Source organism: Giraffa tippelskirchi, chromosome 4, assembly GCF_054371585.1.
Source record: "Giraffa tippelskirchi isolate mGirTip1 chromosome 4, T2T-mGirTip1v1.2.pri, whole genome shotgun sequence".
NCBI lineage: Eukaryota > Metazoa > Chordata > Mammalia > Artiodactyla > Giraffidae > Giraffa > Giraffa tippelskirchi.
The window spans coordinates 145,401,012-145,421,742 of record NC_137278.1 but is presented as its reverse complement, the minus strand read 5'-3'; the positions used below and the strand labels follow the sequence as shown (position 1 = coordinate 145,421,742).

The 20,731-nt window shown below is 39.3% G+C and overlaps 1 protein-coding gene across 1 annotated transcript; it reads right to left on the bottom strand.

Moving 5' to 3' along the window:
- Nucleotides 1-1,182: 1,182 nt before the first annotated feature.
- IL26 (interleukin 26) lies at nucleotides 1,183-15,590 on the bottom strand. Its single transcript, XM_081589873.1, has 5 exons — nucleotides 15,398-15,590; nucleotides 15,256-15,312; nucleotides 14,949-15,083; nucleotides 1,880-1,945; nucleotides 1,183-1,791 (listed from the first exon to the last, which is right to left on the bottom strand). Exons 1-5 carry the CDS (start codon nucleotides 15,566-15,568, stop codon nucleotides 1,705-1,707), a joined length of 516 nt encoding a protein of 171 aa, XP_081445999.1. The 5' UTR covers nucleotides 15,569-15,590; the 3' UTR covers nucleotides 1,183-1,704.
- Nucleotides 15,591-20,731: the final 5,141 nt, after the last annotated feature.

The following is a 20,731-nucleotide window of genomic DNA, read 5'->3' as shown; positions in this document are numbered from 1 at the left end:
ACAGAGGTGAAATTTTATCCCTAAGGACCTAAAGTTGTCTGATTGGCAAATGTGACTATTTCACATCCCCTCTAATACCTGGAGTTCCAAAATAATGAAACAGCCTGAGAACGGTAACCAAGACGGGAGACTCCCAGCTCTGCGGAAGCACAGCACAAATTCAGCTGTGAGGGTGTCTGTTCCTGGGAAACACTGAGGGCCCTGAAAGTGAGGCAATGAGAGGCCACAGGTGGTTCACCACCGCCTCTCGGGTCCATGGGAAAGCCAGGGGACAGATTCCTGACCCCCAAGATGCCAGCTCTTCCAAATATTTCTCAACAAGGAAGGCTGCCCCATTACTGATGGCCTCGAAGCCTACACTGGGAAGCCCTAAGTCAACAGCACCAAATGAAGGCAGAGTCCCCCAGGCTCCCCACCCCCAAACCCCTCCACTCACTACACCTTTCCCTGCCTGTGGTCCTGTCCAATAATGAGGTCCCCAGTGGGATAAGACATGGGGGCCCAGGGTGTTGATGGGGAAGGCAGGAAGGAGAAGGGGCAAGAAACAAAGGGATAATTTTGGAATAGGGAAGACAAGGTAGTCCCCAGTGGATTGATCAATGACTATGTGATTGAAAAGACTGAATGGTGGGAAAACAAGAGAAGAGATGCCAAGGATGAAAACCACAAAGGTCTTCAAGACACCCTGTCTATTCCTATCACAAAACACCAAGTCCTGGAGTTGTCTGTGTGCAGCAGAGACAGAATGGATGCTTTGTGGAAGCGAATTAGCCATCACACAAATTGCTCTCTGAAACTGCCCATGATTACTATGCTGAAATGGGGTCCGTTTGATGCAAAACAATAGTCAGGCTGTATGACTCGTTCAACTGAAGGGCTAGCTGTATGGGTAAGGTTTTTAGATAGTATGGCAAGTTTCCTGTGGTAGAATCTGAACTGCATTCAGACTTCTATTTGGCTTCTAATAACTTTCTTAATTGCATAGCACCTGGAAAGAACATAATCAAGCTTTAACATCATTTCCACTTAGTTCCTTGTAGTCTATGTAGCTTGAGTTATCTGTCAAAAGTGTATCTAGTAAACCATTCCAAGCAGTTAGTTTACATGTGCAAACATTTGATTTGATCTGATAGTTACCCATTGTACTGAATGAAATTCTAGCATACTGTCTTAGAAAGGACATCCAGGACAAAGAAACACAGTTTATTTCATTAAAATCAAAATCTGCTAGGGGCTAAGTTCACACTGGGCATAATTAATTAGCATCAAGCCCTACGCTATGCTATGCTTACTCCTTAAGTAGACAATATTATATACATGGCATATATGTAAGTCTCACTATATTGTATCCCAGAAATCTGTCGTTTTCTTTGAGCAAATATCACATGATTTAATTCTGGTTATACACTTTTAGATTAAACTCATACAGTGCACTTTGGAATGACAAAATATATTCAAGATGAAAGCATTCTTTGAAAATACAGAAAATGTGCACATTAATGACAAGTTATCTCCAAAATGTTATTGCATTAAATTCCTCTAGTCATCTAACTTGCTGTTAGTACTATGTACAAAATATTTAAAAGGAAATACACTGCTGTAAATTTATCTCTGGTTGTGCTCATTATATTTCAAAAGTGAAAGTGAAAGTGAATTATTTATATTTCAAAATAATAATCAAATCAATCCACTTGGCTCCTTGAATTAATTAATACTTTCCAAGAATTGTTTAATCCAGGAAAGAAGAATATCAAGTTCACTGATGGCTTTGTAGATTCCTTTCTTTCCAATCTGCAGATAAAGTAGAAATATTAGAAACAGAGATATTTCATATCTTAAAAAAAAAAGTACTCAAAGACAAAAATTTGGTATACTTAACCTCGTAAAATGTTCTTTTCATCCTGGTAATGGATTTCATCTCTCTAGCTGATGAAGTACAGGAAATCTAAGAAATTAGCAGTAAATACAGAAATATTGCTGAAGAAGCACTAGTACTCACTCTTCCATTCACTCAACCAACAATTTTTGAGCGTGTTGTGGGCATGAAATACGCTGGCAAATAAATAATACCTGGCCTCTGTCCTAACAGAGTTTACAGTTTCATGAGGGAGAATAATGATAAACCTTTTAAAAAAATGAAAAATGAAAATTTACAAGCTGCAAATAAAGCTGTGTTTGTAATGCACAACTCTACGATAGGGATCTACAGAAATGATCCTCTTTCAACTGGATGGTCAGAGAAGGTTCTTTTGAGGAATGACACTTAAATTAAGGTTTGAAAAGGGGGAAAGCAGCAGGTATATGAGGAAGTGAAGAAAGAAAAGAGGGATTTGGAAAGGATACACAGGTGGGATAACTCAGGGAACCTGAGCGAAAGGTGTGCAAATGTCCTGAGGCAAGAAAGACTACACTTTCCAGAAACTTAAAGAAACTATGGCTGGAGTAAGAGAGATGCTGAAAACACAAGAGATGTGGGGATGATGAGAAAAAAATTTTACTTTTTGAAAAATCGCCCTGGCTGTTGTAAATATTGCATAGTACAATATTTAGATGTTGATTCCCAGGAGAAAGCACCAGGAAATGAATATTAGTTTCTAAATTAGGAGGAAGAGTAAGCTAGTGTCTTGAGAAGACAGCTTATAGCCTGACTTGGGGTGGGGAGGGATTGGGAAATGCTGGTCTCCTTTGAGGAGGTGAGTTTTCAAATCTGAGCATGAGAATCACTTAGGAGTCATGGAGGAAGAAATTCTCCATCTTCCTTTCCTCATCTTTTTTTCTCCCACTGATTCCCATAGGGGAGACCTTGCCTAGGAAGGTAGAAATTCTTCCTGTGAAAGGGGCTTTTGTGATGAGGCATGGAAGAGCTGCACGCAGAACGTGAAGATTCTGTCTGCAGGACTCACAAGCACAAGGGCTGAACCTCCCTGTGATTAGAGCCATGAATTCGGAGGATGTTTCCTCCCACACCAGATCCTGTGAGGCCAAAACAATGTGGAACCGATCCGGGAATCAGAGCTACAGTCAGAAAGAATTCATTCCTTCGTTAAACAAGCATTCATGAAGTGCCTGCTAAGTGTTAGATCATGTGCCAGGCACTAAAGACATAATAATGAGCAAAACAGAGCTAGCAAATAGGATAGGGGTAGATGGGAAAATCAACAGATACAAGATCAATAATAGAAGATAAAAATCTAGCGGTTCTTCTTTATCCCAATTTCCCTTCATGTGAAGATTGTTAGATAAAAATAATAGTATTCAACGTGTATTTTGTTAGCATTCTGTGTCAGGCACTAATATGAAGGCTTTGGTTCTATCAACTCATTCAGTCCTCAAAACAACCTTATGAGGTCAGTACTATTATTACCCTCATTTTACAGGTTGGAAAACCCAAGCTTTGAAGTTAACATTCTGTCAATGTTCACATAGTATTAATATGTGGAAGAGCTGAGATCCAAACCCAGGTATTTTGACTCCAGAGTATGTATTTAAAAGCCACTATATTACACTACTTATACACTATATATACACTATTATACTATTTTTTTATATTTTAAAAAAACTGCATAACTTGGAAAAGATATTCCAGCCAAGCCATTCTCCTGTTGAAAATCTTAAAAATCCAGTTCCAAAGAAAGGCTAGTTCAAAGATCTCTAGTCTGTATTATCCCAGGGGAAATACCGGGAATGCCTCTAAAAGCCTAAGCTAACTGACAGAGAAAGACACTCAGAGACAGAGAGATTTCAACCTGAAAATGCACAGTGTGATAATAAACAAAAGATGAAATCCTCTGTGTGTGTGTATTTGTGTGTGTGTTTTGCTCCCTTTGTTCATTTGTTTTCCAGATTGGAACTGCAAAAGTAAATTCTAGAAATACCGAGTCTAGTTCCAGCCAGGAGAGTAGTTCTGGAAATAATTATTATAGAGAAGACTGCCTATCACCTTTTAAATGGAGAATTTGGCTAGATATTAAATCTGTCCAGTCAGAAATTATCTAGTATAAATGTAGTTTGCCCAAACATTGCAACTGGAAGAGAGGACTTCATGAGGATAACCAATACTTGCCAATTCCAATATATCCAAAGTTCTTAGATGCAAAGATCAGTCACAAGGAACTGAATAAGCAAGTCATAGAGCACAATATCAAATATGCCTGTGTCAGGATTTAAAATTTTAACACTAGAATCCACCTGCCAATGCAGGAAACAGGGTTTTGATCTCTGATCCAGGAAGATCCACATGCCACAGAGCAACTAAGCCCGTGCGCCACAACTACTGAGCCCCGTGCTCTAGAGCCCAGGAACTGCAACCACTGAAGCCTGCGCATCCTACAGCCCCTGCTCTGCAACAAGAGCAGCCACTGCAATGAAAAACCTGTGCTCTGCAACTAGGGAGTAGCCCCCACTTGCCACAACTAGAGAAAAACCTGTGCAGTAATGAAGACTCAGCACAGCCATAACTAAATAAATACTGAAAAAACAAACAAACAAAAAAGATTTAACACTGAAAACGTGAGACCAAAGAAGCCAACCAAATTCTGGACGTTACAGAAATGAAATGTCACTAAGGCATTCCTTAATGACGAGGCCCTCTCCCCAGACAGCTTGGGTCTACGGGGCCTCCCATAAATAGGGTAGGAATTACAAGAAAGTTTTCTGACTTCACTCCATCTAAGGCACATGCTACCCTGAGAAGAACAAAGAGAGTAGAAGAGGAGAAAAACAACATTTGGCAAAAAATAAAACCCATCACTTAATAGTGGCAGCATTTCCTGTAGAGCTCTGTAGGTTTATGGGATTCTCTCTGGTGCCTTGAGCTCCGTTTACTGTAAATGACCCCTAGTAAATGCAAGAGGTTTTCATTTTCCTCACTGTTATAAACATGTCTATAGACCCAGTGGGATAGCCTGATTTTACTGCTAATTCAGATTTCTTTGCTTGGAAGGAGGAATTTACAAAACAATGATTCCCTTTACCTTATATTTCAAGGTATAGTTCCATTTGCAGAAAACAGCATGCAAAACCAAAGGGAAGCAGTTTTGTTCTAAGAATGGCTGCATGACTTGACAGACTCAGGCAAAGCAGTTATGATCTGGACGAGAGGCAATTTATTAGCAGGGCTGGAACAACCAGGGATTGGCTCAAAAACAAAAAAATAATGTGTGTGTGATAGTCACAGAATAACAAACACAAAGCAACAGCCTAATCATTCACCATTAAGTCAATGGATGTTTATTGCATACTTACTCTACACTAGGCATATAATCGTGTCTCTGACCACATAGCATTGATTTTACTTAATTTATAAAAGTGCCCTACATGCTGAAAACTGCTTTGGGGCACAAGCAATGGCTCATAACTGTCAGAGACAGCGAAGGAAAATCACAATACTACATGATGAATATTGTGATTTAAAAACAAAAACCCGTTCTGGGGACATAGCAGAGGCCATCCAACTATGGGATCCCAGAAGGCTTCCAGAAGGAAAAAACAAGAGAGTTGCATCTTGAAGGTGACTAAAATGGAGTGGAATAAAGAGAAAGAATGGATGAGTAGGCAGAGGAAGCCTGATGCTAGAAGGTTAGAGAGAACAGAGTTTATTTATTTATTTAATTTGTTATTATTGTTACTATTTTGGGGGCCACACCTGGCAGCATGTGGGATCCTAGTTCCCTAACCAGGGATCGAACCTGTGCTGCCTGCATTGGGACTGTGGAGTCTTAAGCACTGGACAGCCAGGGAAGTCCAAAAATGATCATTCAAACACCCTTCTGGTGTCAGATTCAGTTACCTGTGATATGGCCCCCAATCTCCAGCCCTCAGGATCCTCTTGTTTGCTCCCTTCATGGCACCTATCAAAATCTGAGAGTTGCTAAAACTGACTGAGAGCATTCGCCAAAGAGTTCTGTACAAAAAGAGATATTATGTATCAATTTTTGTTGAATTTCCAGCATCTGGATAGTGTTCAGCAACACTAGATACTCAGTGCTTGTTGAATGAATGTATCAATGAATGAAATGCAAGCATCAGCTTAGAGCTACTTCAGACTAGTAGTCTGAAGTATATACTGGGCATTAGTGAGCTCTGTTTAAAACAATTTGATGAAAAAATAAATGTAATCCTTAAATCTGTATCCCCAATATCCACAATGTGTTTGAAAAATCATGAAAATGTGTATTGGGTATTCTATACACTAAAGCAAAAATGAATAATCCCTCTCCACTGATAATTCTGAGGAAATGAAATAGCTTGGTCAGGGAGTGGACAGCTGTACATGTCATAGTCTCTCACCCTGTATTCTCACAAATAATGACCTCAAATTCTTCCAACATAAAGAGTTTTACTATACTACAATCTTTTATGAGCATGTACCAGGCTTCCCAGGTGGCACTAGTGGTAAAGAACCCGCTTGTCAATGCAGGAGACCGTAAAAGATGCAGGTTCAATCCCTGGGTTGGGAAGATCCCCTGGAGGAGGGCATGACAACCCACTTCAGTATTCTTGCCTTGAGAATCCCATGAACAGAGGAGCCTGTCAGGCTACAGTCCATAGGGTCGCACAGAGTTGGACACAACTTAATTGACTTAGCACAGCCCAGCACAACTAAGGAATAACTTTGACAGAAAAGAAATTCTATAATATAATTAGAAAATATATTTACCAAAGATAAAACTGATGACTCGTAAACGATCTCTTTATCTTTCACTTAAAATAACACTATAAGTAAAACACTAACATTAGGCACTACAAAGGTATTTGATTGTTTAAGAGAATCTCTCCTCTGAAAATTGTTGAGCAAATGTAATTGGAAGAAAATTAGTGTTCTGAGTACGGAAAACAATAAGGAAAGATATGAAAATTTTACAGAACTACTACATATTAGGCACTTTGACATAGTATCTTATTTAATTCTTCCCAAAACCTCAGGATGAGATTATTGGTATTGTTAAAGACAAGTTTAGGACTTGATAGTTAATGAAAGAATAAACCAGAATTAGTCTTATTTCCTGCTTCAGTTTTTATCAGTTCAACCAATTATGATTTTTAAAATATTCAAAATTGCAAACATAAATAATTGTCAGTGCTTCACAACTTGATAAGCTAGCTAGCTGCAACTGATGGTACAAATTACTTATCAAACATTCTACAAGAATTAGAGACACAAATATTCTATTTGACAAGACTTACCAAACTTAAAAATTAATTACATACAATTAATGTAAACAAACAGAGCTCTCTAATTACCAATTACTATTTAGACTCTCAAAATGTTAATTAAAGTAGATGATGAAATCTTGAAAACTAATGTACTTTTTTCCAGTTTCAACTTTGAGCACTAGCAATTAGGCAAATTATCCCATGAATTCAACTAAGCAACTATTAAATTCCCTTTCAGGTCTGAGGGTTTTTCTATAAGAATCTTTAAAATGTCTTTTTACATAGAGATACTTTCCAAATATCATTTAGACAAATACCATGGGGTCGCAAAGAGTCAAACACAACTGAGCGACTTTCACTTCACTTCTCATGGCTAACAAAGATTAAAAATAAAGATATTTATGTTATCCATTGCTTTTTTTCTTTAAAAAATTATACCACCTGAGTTACCCAAATCAGACTTATTAAAAAGTATAATATTTTACTGACTGTGTTCACTCAGTCATGTCCGACTTTTTGCAACCCCACAGACTGTAGCCCGCCAGGCTTCTCTGTCCATGGAATTCTCCAGGCAAGAATACTGGAGTGGATTGCCATTCCCTTCTCCAGAGGAACTTCCCAACCCAGGGATTGAACCCTGGTCTCCTGCCTCGCAATCAGATTCTTTACCATTTGAGCTACAGGGAAGGTGCTGCAAAATACCTAGAATGTTCTCAGAAACAATAAGATGACATTCGAATGCAGTGGTGCTGGGATTCCAGACATTGGAGTCTATCACGAAAATTGCTGTAGTGCTGTGTCTTAAGAATGGCTCAAGAAGATGCCAGTCTTGGTGAATTTATAGAGAAACCCTAGACTTTAAAGAACCAGAAAGACTTCTCAAAAATGAAAAAGAATTATGTCCATGAGTTAATAATGAAGTGAAGAGAAAATAACAACTCATTGATCACCTTGAAAGAATATTAGAAAATCAACCCTTATATTGAAAACTGATAAATAAAGAAAAAGAATTACGTTTCTTTTTAAACAGTACAGATGAAATTGGTGGAGCAAATGAAATGACAAGTTTTAATTAAAAATATGTCATCTCTTGGTAACTTTTAAAAATATCTCCTATATTTGCATAAACAGTTGACCCTAAATAGAATTGCACACTATCTAGAAAATCACAATATTTAAAACAGGTAAGAACCAGAATTACATGTTTATTCTGACCTTCTTATATGATAAGGTCCTCAGGACAGCCAAACAATTAATAAGGGAGAGATTCTCTTTATATAATTATCCATATTTATAAATAAAGGAAATATAATAGAATTTTAAAAGGATTATTTTGCAATGTTTTATGAATTAATAGATCTAAACAATAATTATCAGAGATTGATAATGTAGAAATATAGGCCATATAGTACATTCTAGAAGCTAAAGGAAAGATGGATCATGTGAAGTAGGAAAAGGGAAAATATTAAAAAGAACAAATTCAGACTTCTAGTAACAAGGCTATAATGTCTAAGATGAAAAATATACTGAATGGGACTAAAGTAGGTTAGATATTACAGACTAAAAGATTTGTAAATTTTGTAAACTTGAAGATATAGCAGTTCATCCTAAAGGAGATCAGTCCTGGGTGTTCATTGGAAGGACTGATGTTGCAGCTGAAACTCCAATACTTGGGCCACCTGATGCGAAGAGCTGACTCATTGGAAAAGACCCTGATTCTGGGAAAGATTGAGGGCAGGAGGAGAAGGAGACGACAGAGGATGAGATGGCTGGATGGCATCACCAACTCAATGGACACGGGTTTGGATGGACTCAGGGAGTTGGTGATGGACAGAGAGGCCTGGCATGCTGCGGTTCATGGGGTCGCAAAGAGTCAGACACGACTGAGCTACTGAACTGAACTGAACTGAGGATATAGCAATAGAAACTATCCACAATAAAACCAAAAAAACTTTGCCATTGACCATAAAAAATGATAACAAGGATGTTGAACAATTTTATCTCCATACACTACTGGTAGAAATGTAAACTGATTCAACCACTCTAGGAAACAGCTTGGCTGTAATTAAACATACACCTAACCTATGATCCAGCCTAGGTGTTTACTCTCCTACCACTTAAGTGGTTACTCAACAGAAGTGAGAATATCTCTCCAAACAAAGACTTGTATGGCATTTCTCCAGGCAAGATTACTGGAGTGGGTTGCCATTTCCTTCTCCAGGGACTCTTTCCCACCCAGGGATTGAACCCTGGGTCTCCTGCACTGCAGGGGGATTCTTTACTGACTGAGCCACTGGGGAAGTATATAAATAGTAATAGCAGCTGTATTTGTGATAATGAAAAACTGGAAAAAATAAATAGCCATCAATAGATGAATAGATAAAGTGTGGATTCTTTACTGACTGAGCCACTGGGGAAGTATATAAATAGTAATAGCAGCTGTATTTGTGATTATGAAAAACTGGAAAAAATAAATAGCCATCAATAGATGAATAGATAAAGTGTGGTATATCATTACAGTGGAATGCTAATTGGCAATGAAAAAGGAAGAAATATTTGATACACTCAATGACATGAATGAATCTCAAAATAATTATACTGGGTAGAAGAAGTCAGACTTTAAAGAATATGACACATATATAGATTTTCCTCATTTTATAATTGTCTTAAGTCCTGATAAACCACCTATTGTTAGTTGAAAATATCTTAAGTCAAAAATGCATTTAAGGGACTCCCCTGGCAGTCCAGTGGTTAAGACTTTGTCTTTCAACGTAGGGAGTATGGGTTCAATCTCTGGTTTAGGAGCTAATATCACACATGCCTCAAGGACAAAAAATTGAAACATAAAACAGAAACAAGGTTGCAAAAAATTCGATAAAGACTTAAAAATATGCCTAGTATAACTAACTTTCCAAGCATGGTAGCTTAGCCTAGCCTAGCTTAAATGTGTTCAGAACACTTACATTAGCCTACAATGGAGAAAAATCACCTACACAAGCCTATTTCATGATGAAATGTTGAATATCTCATAGAATTTATTCAACACTGTAATGAAAGTGAAAGAATAGTTGTCTGGGCACAGAATGGTGGTAAGTGAATTGGTTGTTTACCCTCATGATCTCATGGCTGACCCAGAGCTGTGGCTGCTGCTGCGGTCCCATATCAAGAGAGAGTACCATGCCAGGAATCACTAGCCCAAGAAAATTGGAAATACATACCTTTTGCACCTCTCTAAAGTAAAAAATCACACCATTGTAAGTTAGGGATCATCTGTAAAACCATTTACATTAAATCCTAGGAAATGCAAATAAATCCATAGTGACAGGAAGCTGGTCAGTGGTCCTCTGGAACCAGTGTTGGGGAGGGAAAGGGAAAGGAATTACCAAGCCAAACAAAGAAATTTTGAGGGATGATGGATGTGTTCATCATCTTAATTGCGGTGGTGATTTCACAAATATACACATATGTCAAAACTACCCAATAACACGCTCTAAATCCATTCAGTTAACTGCATGCTAATTATGTATCAATAAATCTGTTAATAAATACATCATAAATATAAACATATGGATATATATTTTGATTATCACTCCTGTGATTGTATTTATGCATGGGACTTGTCAAACTTTTAGCAGACCTAAAGCAATTTATTAACCTTTCTCCAAGCTTTTTCCTTCTGATATAGTGAATGATGCCACCAATCAGCAGGCTTTCCGAGTAGAAACCTTGGGCTCATCCCAGTCTGGGCTTCCCTAATGGCTCAGATGATAAAGAATCTGCCTGCAATGCAGGAGACCTGGGTTTGATCCCTGCAGAAGGGAATGGCTGCCCACTCCAATATTCTTGCCTGGAGAATTCCATGGACAGAGAAGCCTGGTGGGCTACAGTCCATGGGGTCGAAGAGCCAGACACTTCCACTTCCGTCCCGGTCTTCTCTCTTCCTCAGACTCTCCTTGTCCTTCCTTATGGCACTAGTGTGCACACTTTAGTCCAAGCACATCATTGCAGTGCTCTTTCCCTTGTTTCTTTTGCCTGGAGTCTCACCCCTGCAGACATACAGAGGGCCAACAGGCATGTGCAAAGATGCTCAACATCACTAATAGAGAAATGCAAATCAAAGCTATAATGAGGTATCACCTCACACTGGTCAGATGGCCATCATCAAAAACTCTACAAATAATAAACGCTGGAGAGGATATGGAGAAAAGGGAATCCTCCTACACTGTTGGTGAGAATGTAAATTGCTGCAGCCTTTTTGTTTTCCATTTTAAATATAGCAGTGTGTACATATCAATCCCAAACTCCCTAACTATCCGTCCCTTCCCTCGACTCTTTCCCCCTCTCTGATTCTGTTCTGTAAAATAAGCTCATTTGTATAATTTCTTTTTAGATTCCTATAAGGGATATCATACAGATATTTCCGAAGATTTATTCTTGAGTCAGAATCACCACACCTAGGAATGTTTGCATCCAATAAAGAAAAGAGATGACTGGATTGGATAATAGATGCTATTTCTGGTTTTCTTTTTCTTTCGTAACTCCAGATTCTATAGACCAAAACATGGATTTAGTCTCAGAATCAGTTCCTCGAAAGTCTGCCCAAGTTTCAGTACGAAAGAGAGGAGAGCTTTAAAGCAACCAGCAGAGCCACATGGAAGGGGGAGAAAAGTTTTCTGCAACTTGCAAAGCTTTGATTCATTGGCATATTCAAGAATTAATGATAGCCTGAGGTCCCTGGAAGGAAGGTGGAAAAAAGAAACAAAGTGACAATCACACATCTGGGGGAGGGCGCGGCTGCCCTGCTTAGCAAAGCTGCCCCCATGCCTGTCTTCCCAAAATTAAAGCAAATGTTCAAAAAAGAAGAAAAGAAAATGTCACATGCAAATAAATGTCACCTACTTCGCATTTTATAACTTCTCCCTCCTAAACTCTGCCCCATCCACTGATTCAGAATCCCACATAGAGCGGCAAACGCTCAGTTAATTTATATTAGACACATACTTGCTTCTGTAGCCAAAAAGAAAAAACGGTGATTGCCAGAAAAACTAAATGCAAGCCTGTTATTAAAATTCAACTTCTTTTCCTAAAGCAATATCTGAGGCGACTTTCTAAAGCTCAGCTTAATCCTTCGACTTTCTTTTTTACAGTTTCACGGAGGCAGTTTGTTTACTCCAGCACATAAACTCCTTAGCTTGTGAGCCAAATTAACCAAAGCTAATAAGGGTTGTATTGGGAGGGGAGAATATTAGAAGGAAAGACCAGAACTAGGTGGCGCTCAGGATGGTTGGCTAGGCGAGGTGCTCGTATTTGGCCACAAGGGGGAGCCAGCCGCCTTGGAAAGCCTCCACGATCAGCCTGAGCGGTACCGCCCTCCTCCCATCCTGCAGTAGCCCAAGTCTCTCAAGAAAAGCTCTTGACAAATTAAGGTCCCTTTAGGAAATGACTTCTCCCACAACAAGTAAAGGAAAACCAGAGTTCCTAGATAGCTCTATGGTATCTAAGTTTTTCATCTGAAACATTGCTCGGTTTAGGTTATAACTATTATGTGGTCTCTAGCTATATGAGTTGAAGAAACAAAATCAGTGGTCAAAGCAGACGTGGCTTTTGGGAGTTGCAGGTGTCCAGATATACTGTACTGTATCAGACAAGGATTTCTAGTACCTCAGCATCATTAACAAACTTCATTTACAATAATATTACATTAAATTGGATGACTTTTTACCTTATTATTTTAATGGAATATGAGAGTTTATGGGAAACTATGCAGCTTATTTAACTTATACGCAAAGTACATCATGTGAAATGCCGGGTTGGATGAAGCACAAGCTGGAATCAAGATTGCCGGGAGAAATATCAATAACTTCAGATATGCAGATGACACCACCCTTATGGCAGAAAGCGAAGAAGAACGAAAGAGCCTCTTGATGAAAGTGAAAGACGAGAGTGAAAAAGTTGGCTTAAAGCTCAACATTCAGAAAACTAAGATCATGGCATCCAGTTCCATCACTTCATGACAAATAGATGGGGAAACAATGGAAACAGTGGCAGATTTTATTTTGGGGGGCTTCAAAATTACTGCAGATGGTGACTGCAGCCATGAAATTAAAAGATGCTTGCTCCTTGGAAGAAAAGCTATTACCAAACTAGACAGCATATTAAAAAGCAGAGACATTACTTTGCCAACAAAGGTCTATCTAGTCAAAGCTATGGTTTTTCCAGTAGTCATGTATGGATGTGAGAGTTGGACAATAAAGAAAGCTGAGTGCCAAAGAATTGATGTTTTTGAACTGTGGTGTTGGAGAAGACTCTTGAGAGTCCCTTGGACTGCAAGGAGATCCAACCAGTCCATCCTAAAGGAAATCAGTCCTGAATATTCATTGGAAAGACTGATGCTGAAGCTCAAACTCCAATACTTTGGCCACCTAATGCAAAGAACCGACTCATTGGAAAAGACCCTGATGCTGGGAAAGATTGAAGGTGGGAGGAGAAGGGGATGACAAAGGATGAGATGGTTGGATGGCATCATCAACGTGATGGACATGAGTTTGAGTAGGCTCCAGGAGTTGGTGACGGACAGGAAGCCTGGTGTGCTGCAGTCCATGGGGTGGCAAAGAGTTGGACACGACTGAGCGACTGAACTGAACTGAATGCAACCTAAGTTCCAAACGAGGATGTAACTTAAACACAAACTAACAAAGGGAACATAAATTTGTTGTATTTTTTACCCTACTGACCAGCTCACCCTTATAAAAAGTCTCTTCACTGTCAGCTGGAATTTGGATTACCGTGTACTTTCATGGACCACAAGAAAAAGATGTCCCGATATTTTAAAACTGAAAATCTACTACCAATGGCCCAGAGTTTAAGTTTCATGACCCTGATGCCCAAGGATAGAAAGCTCATTACCTTCTGGTGACCAAAGGACTGTAATAACCATCACTACCCCCTACTTTGTACCACCTCCCAGTACAACCACAGGAGACTGGAAACAGCATCCTTAGAACAAAACCCATGCCACAGAAAAGACTCAACACTTCTCACAGAGGCAAGCCAGCTAATATTGCACAGATCCTGGCTTGGTTGTTTTACTTGTTTTGTTTTTCTATACTGATCTTTAATATCATGGATGTTAGAAATACGGTCACTTCTGCCTTCTTAATTAGTACCCCATTGCTTAGGGTGACAGTGACCATACCACAGCATCAGATAATTTAGGTACCAAACAAAACACATTTCTTTTATCATTTTGTTTTGATTGAGACTTTGCCTTGTAAAGGATACAATTCTATACTTACACAAATAAATAAGAAAAAGTCAATCTAAAAGCACTTAACAATATGGGAAAGAGAGAGGCAGTGAGAGAAAGTGAGCAAAAAAGAAAGAGAAAAAAGAGAGAGAGAAAGGAAGAAAGAAAAGAAGAAAAACAATGACATTCTAGAAAAGTGTTTGGCACATCATTGGTGCTTCAGAAATATTTGTTAAATGAATGAATTAGTTGGGATTTGCACAAAGAGAGATGGAGTTGAAAAACTAAATATTGATCTGAGGAGCATCCCATGTTCATTTAGGTCTCTTCAACTTATTTTACATGTCATTCCTTAAGAAACAGTACATAGTGGCATGACAAGTTATGCAGGATTATTTGATATTGTTTCCCTGCTGATGGATGCTCCATTTGGACTACAAGCCAACAAGTAGAAAATCCCTTTACTCACCCTTTGGGGTGAAGACAAAATATGCTATTTTCTAGGTAGATGTCTAGGATCAAAACCATATTTGCTGTGCATACTTACACAGCGGCTCAATTTCTGCCTAAGGCTATGAAAGTCTTCCACAAAGTGCATTTCCTTGCAAACTTGTAATTGGAGTTGACCAAAAACATCTTCCATGAAGAAGGACAGAAGTTGTTCCTGGAATCTGCAGTTTTTCTATAAATAAGATAGAAAAAAATGCATAAGGTAAACCATGAACAGCTTTTGTAAAATGAACCAAAATATCCCCTTGATTATTACTTCATGACCATCTGGAAAAATTAAAAACATGAGGAGAAAAGCATGCAACAAGTAGAAATGTGAGAAAGAAAATCACCCCCTGGCTTACCATAAATAGCTTTTTTGTTTTCTTTTTTAGTAACCGTATATTTTTTATGCGATCTTCCTACAATAAAACAAACAGCAATAAGATTTATCCAGCATTTCTAATGTCCCTTAAATCTTCATTCTAAGCAGAGCCTAATACTTACTGGAATCGTTGCTCTGAGGCTTGTTGCCTTGACATAGAGGGTATCAACAGCCTGGGACAGGGTTCCCCTTGGGTAACAACTTTCAGCAAAGGATGATTGCTTGTGCTTAGCAATGGCAAGAGACAGAGTGACAAACAGCAACCCAGATCTCAAAATGCAACTCACCCACATTTCCCTCCACCCGACTCGGCTCGTGTCACTCACAGTAACCAGACAGTTACTCGTGCTGGTTAGATGGGAGGATAACCTACTTACTTTAGCCCTCAAGGTCGCCTCTCCAATGAGATGCTGTGAAAGATAACTTACAGTTCAGAAAGAGGAAGATCACTTCAGTTCTAATTTTTTAGAGCTTGCTTCATAATCAAAAAGCATTGACCACACCATACTGTGACATTAAGTAAAAGCTCAAATTTACTGGCAAGGTTGAGGCCCTGTTTCCAAAAAAATTCAGAACCTCAGATGTGTCTCACAGCAGATTTCATTATTTTAAAAGCCAGGCCATGCCAGTAAAAGAACCCTGACCTCCTGGAGGCTGTGTGACTGTTTTTAAATATGAAAAAAGAAAAAGTCTCCTTTTGTAACTAGTATCCCAGAAAAAGTGTAAAATGAGCAGCCCAGGAAAACCTGCTCATGACCTCATATGGGTTTGACATTTGTCCTTTGTCAGATCCTTCACCTGCCAGCTCCCACCCCACCAGAAGCCATCGTTCTGCAGCCCACCATCAAGACTCAAGAGAAAAATTTTCCATTTGTTTTCAAGAATTTTTTCACCTCACACATTGTAATTCCCCCAACATATTCAAGACTTTTTTGAACCAGGACCTGGAATTAAGACCTACTTAATTAACCTACCTAATTAACCTATTAATTTAATAGGTTTTCTATCATCTGTCCGTGGGCTTCCCTGGTGGCTCAGACGGTAAAGAGTCTGCCTGCAGTGCAGGAGATCCAGGTTCTATTCCTGGGTTGGGAAGATCCCCTGGAGAAGGAAATGGCAACCCACTCCAGTACCCTTGCCTGGAAAATTCCATGGATGAAGGAGCCTGGCGGGCTATAGTCCATGGGGTCAGAGTCGGACACGACTGAGCGACTTCACTTTCTTTCTTTATCATCTGTCCAAGCTAACCACCCAGACTTTTCCTTTAACTCTAAATTTCCAATAGAGTGCAAATTCCTTACCTTTCCATCTCTGAATTCTCAGCACCTACTGTGATGCCTCAGGTAAAGAAGCAGCATGTTCAGCATTAGCTGAATAGTACTTCCCTTTCCACATTATGAGATGCTACTATAACTGCTTTGTTTTTTCATTTATTCCATTAACAAATTTTTACCAAGCATCTATCTATACAAAGAACAGTGCTTGGAACCATGGGCTCACATACTAAAGTAGATGCTCCATGGATTCTGTCCTCAACTCTGTCCCGATCCTTCCCGTGGCGATAAGTATGGTTCCTTTTGCATAGCATCCCCAGAATAAGACGTGGACACAGCTCAGAATCATATACTGAGAAGCAGCGCTAGGTCACCAAACCCCAGAATGAATGGCACCAACCTCAATCTGGGCAAGTTAACACTAAAAATCTGGTTGTGAGTGAGATTTCGTCAAAACTAGGAAGAATCAATGAACAGGCATCAGAACACAAGACTGAATTCAGGGCATCAAAGGAGAAAAGAGGAAGTACAAAGTAAAAAATCCAAACACATGGGAATGTTTTCCGCTTTTTCAAAAAGTAGGTGGATCAGGACTTCCCTGGTGGTGTAGCTGTTAAGACTCTGGGCTTCCCAAGCAGGGAGCATGCGTTCAGTCCCTGGTTGGGGAACTAAGATTCCCACATGCTGTGTGGTATGGTCAAAATAAAGTATAAATTAAAAAACAAATATGATTCTAACTTATGAACAAGGTCAGTTTTTAAAAAGTGACTTAAAAGAAATCAAACAAGATTATATTTTTTTTTAAAAGTAAGTGGATCTCTTTGGAGACCCCAAATGTCATTTCCATAGGAGCACCTCTGCTAATTAAGAACAGTCCCTCTGAAATGAGATGAGAACTCTTCCCAAAGACCTACCAGAAGACTGTTGATCAGGAATGCAAAGTGAAGTTTACTGAAGTTTTATAAAAGTTCAGGAAAAGGAAGAATTGGTTTTTTGGGGGTTGTTTTTAATTAATTTCTCTATTTTAATTGGAGGCTAATTACTTTACAATATTGCAGTAGTTTTTGCCATACATTGACATGAATCAGCCATGAGTGTACATGTGTCCCCCATCCTGAACCCCCTTCCCAACCCCCTCCCCATTCCATCCCTCAGGGTTGTCCCAGTGCACCGGCTTTGAGTTTTTAACTGGGAGTATCTTAAAGCACTGAGCAGCTTCACTTTCACTTTTCACTTTCACGCATTGGAGAAGGAAATGGCAACCCATTCCAGTGTTCTTGCCTGAAAAATCCCAGGGACAGCGGAGCCTGGTGGGCTGCCGTCTATGGGGTCGCACAGAGTCAGACACGACTGAAGCGACTTAGCAGCAGCAGCAGCAGCTTAAAGGATGTTGAAACTGGACGTGGAATATCTTAAGGATTTCTTGGTTTTGGTTTTGTTTTTGTTTTTACAAGCAGAGTGATGCCTACTATTCAAAGTTCTTTTAGACAAAAGAGTGTGAACATTAGGAATCAAAACCCCAAATGCTTTCAGCAGGCATGGGATTAACACACTGAGTGGGTAGACATAGGACAACAGGGACTTATACATGGCCACCAAAGCTAAAGTCTACCCAGTCGTATAGCCTATAGCAATAAAAACACTGCACAGAATACTGCCAGGAGCCATACGCTGCCTTGAGCAACTAAAATCCGGGGGCCCCAATATGTACCAACAAAACATACATGCAACTCCAGTTGCTAATATTGACAGCCAGCGGGGTTGCAGTTTTTTTGACCTCTGATAGTTGCATTTCCATAAATATCTTATGTCTCTTAAATCCTCATGATCTAAGAAAGATCATACATGTCCCAAGGGTGCTTCTGCTTTAGCTTTCAGCCAACTTAAGAAAACTGGTCTTTTCATGACTGAAAACTGTGTCACCCCAATGATCACAGTCATCCTACCTTAGTCGTCAGATCTGCCTCGTTAGAGTGCATTAAAGAGTCAAATCTGACCTCACAGGATGAATAATGATCATCCCTTTGAACAGGGTACTCAAAGCACAGATTCTGAAGATAATTCCCAAGGGGGGTTCCAAAAGTGTCCTAAACAGTAGAAGAACCATTAGAAGTACATAATATCCTTCGGGTACCAATTTAAAAGAGAAGTTTCTGCTCATTTGGATTTATTTTTATTATATCACTTCCACAGTTTTCTTCTACAGACTTGTATAAAAATTGTTGTTAATTACAAGATTTGGTTTTGAAACTCAGATCCACTTCTCATTAGTTATTATGGCATTGGGAAAGTTACTAATCCTCTCTAAGCTTCAGTTTGTGTCATCACTAAAACAGGACAATAATTACACCTATTGCAAAGGGTTATCATGAGCAAAAAATACAACAGTATGAATAGAATGGTTAGCACAATGCCAGCTATAGCAGCTCTCTGAAAGTGGTAGCTACTGCATTATTATTTTTCAAATAATAAATATGTCTTAGTCCGCTCAGGTGCTCTAACAAAATACCAGACTGGGTAGGTTTCAAAGAACAGATATTTCTCACAGTTCTTCAGGCTGGAAGTCCAAGATCAACATGCCAGCATGGTCACTTTCTAGGAAGGGTTCTGTCCTGGGTTGCAGACCGCCAACCTCTCACAGAGTCCTCACATGGTGGAAGGAGTGAAGGAGCTCTCTGGAACCTCTTCTTTAAAGGCAGGAATCCCATTCACTGCAGCTCTGCCTCATGACCAAATTACCTCTCCAAAACACTGTCACCTTGCTGTCTAGGTTTCAACATACAAACTGGAGGTAGGGGCAAGGGGTAAAAACACAAATATGCCGACCATGACAAAATGCATCTATAATGCTCTAAATAATGTTCAAGTTCATTACAAGCCTTGAGAAGCTCTGAGAAACGGTTGAAGAAAATGAGAAAAAGGGAAGGATGAACAATGATCTGACAGCATTTCAGAAGGTGTGGGCTTGAAGAGTTCCATTTATCCCACACACACCCAGAGGGCAGACTAGGATCAACGAAGTGAATATTTTAAGGCTGCCACTCCTACATAATATACAAGAGAACATTCAAACACTTTATCTGCCTCAATGCACAATGAACGCCCCAGTTCCTAAAGGCCAACATGACAGCCATTTCCCCTGAAATTTAAGTCCCTTCCCACCCAGAAAAATGCTAGCAGCTAGCAGCCTGATGGTCAAACATGTCCAATAAGCAAAATGAGCTCACCGGCTCCTGCAGAGAATCACAGCTCACTTTGAGTCTTCAGTGGTGCATCTGCTCCTCTGTAGGAGGAAAAAAATGGGGATTTTTAATTTGCTAAATCGTTTTGTTGACTCTATTCCAGGTTCGATGCATGAGACAAATGCTCAGGGCTGGGGCAATGGGATGACCCAGAGGGATGGGATGGGGAGGGAGGTGGGAGGGGGTTCAGGATGGGGAACACGTGTAAACCCAGGGCTGATTCATGTCAATGTATGGCAAAAACTACTACAATATTGTAAAGTAATTAGCCCCCAACTAAAATAAATAAATTTATTAAAAAAAAATAGATGCTTTGTTTATATCTCTGAAATCCTAGCCTGTTTTCTAATACATGGAGTCTTATTATTACATCACTGAATCAGAGTCTGTACAGTTGTCTCTTTCTAATGATGTCATCACTTCAGTTGAACTGTGTGTGTGGCTATTACTGTGGGTGTCGAGCTTAAGTGCTGTGCAAATGCCTTTGGAGAGGTTACCCTATGATTTGGCCTTGACACTAAAGTTAATGTGCTTACAGAAAGGCACAGAGCAACAGTGGACTACAAATCTGATATTAGAGAAGTAAATATTTGTCTTTGGAGGAATGACCAAAAATACATATTTTCGTGCAAAGCAACAACCACACGCTAAAAGTTAAGAAAGCGTTACATTGTAGTTTATTCAGCAACATGTTTTTTTTCCTTTCTCTCTGTGGTAAATGAAAGAATGCTGCAACTTCCAATATATTGCATCTTAAATTTGTTGATATATATGATGTTTAATGACCTCAAAGATTGGTATGATCCTCAGGATCATAAATCCTAAAATCAACACAGATGTGAATAAGAAGCAGACAGATCTATTTAAACCAGTCACTCAAAGAGAAAAAAAACAAAAAACACTGAAATCCAATGTTTCTCCCAGGATAGAGTCAGAAGAT

Coding starts and splice junctions, on each gene's coding strand:
- IL26 (XM_081589873.1), bottom strand. CDS start 15,568: ATGTGGGTGAGTTGCATTTTGAGATCTGGGTTGCTGTTTGTCACTCTG. Junction 1,946..14,948: donor GGCAGAAATTGAGCCGCTGT/GTAAGTATGCAC, acceptor CTAATTTCTTAG/ATTTCCTGTACTTCATCAGC. Junction 1,792..1,879: donor TGAAAAGAACATTTTACGAG/GTTAAGTATACC, acceptor CTTTATCTGCAG/ATTGGAAAGAAAGGAATCTA.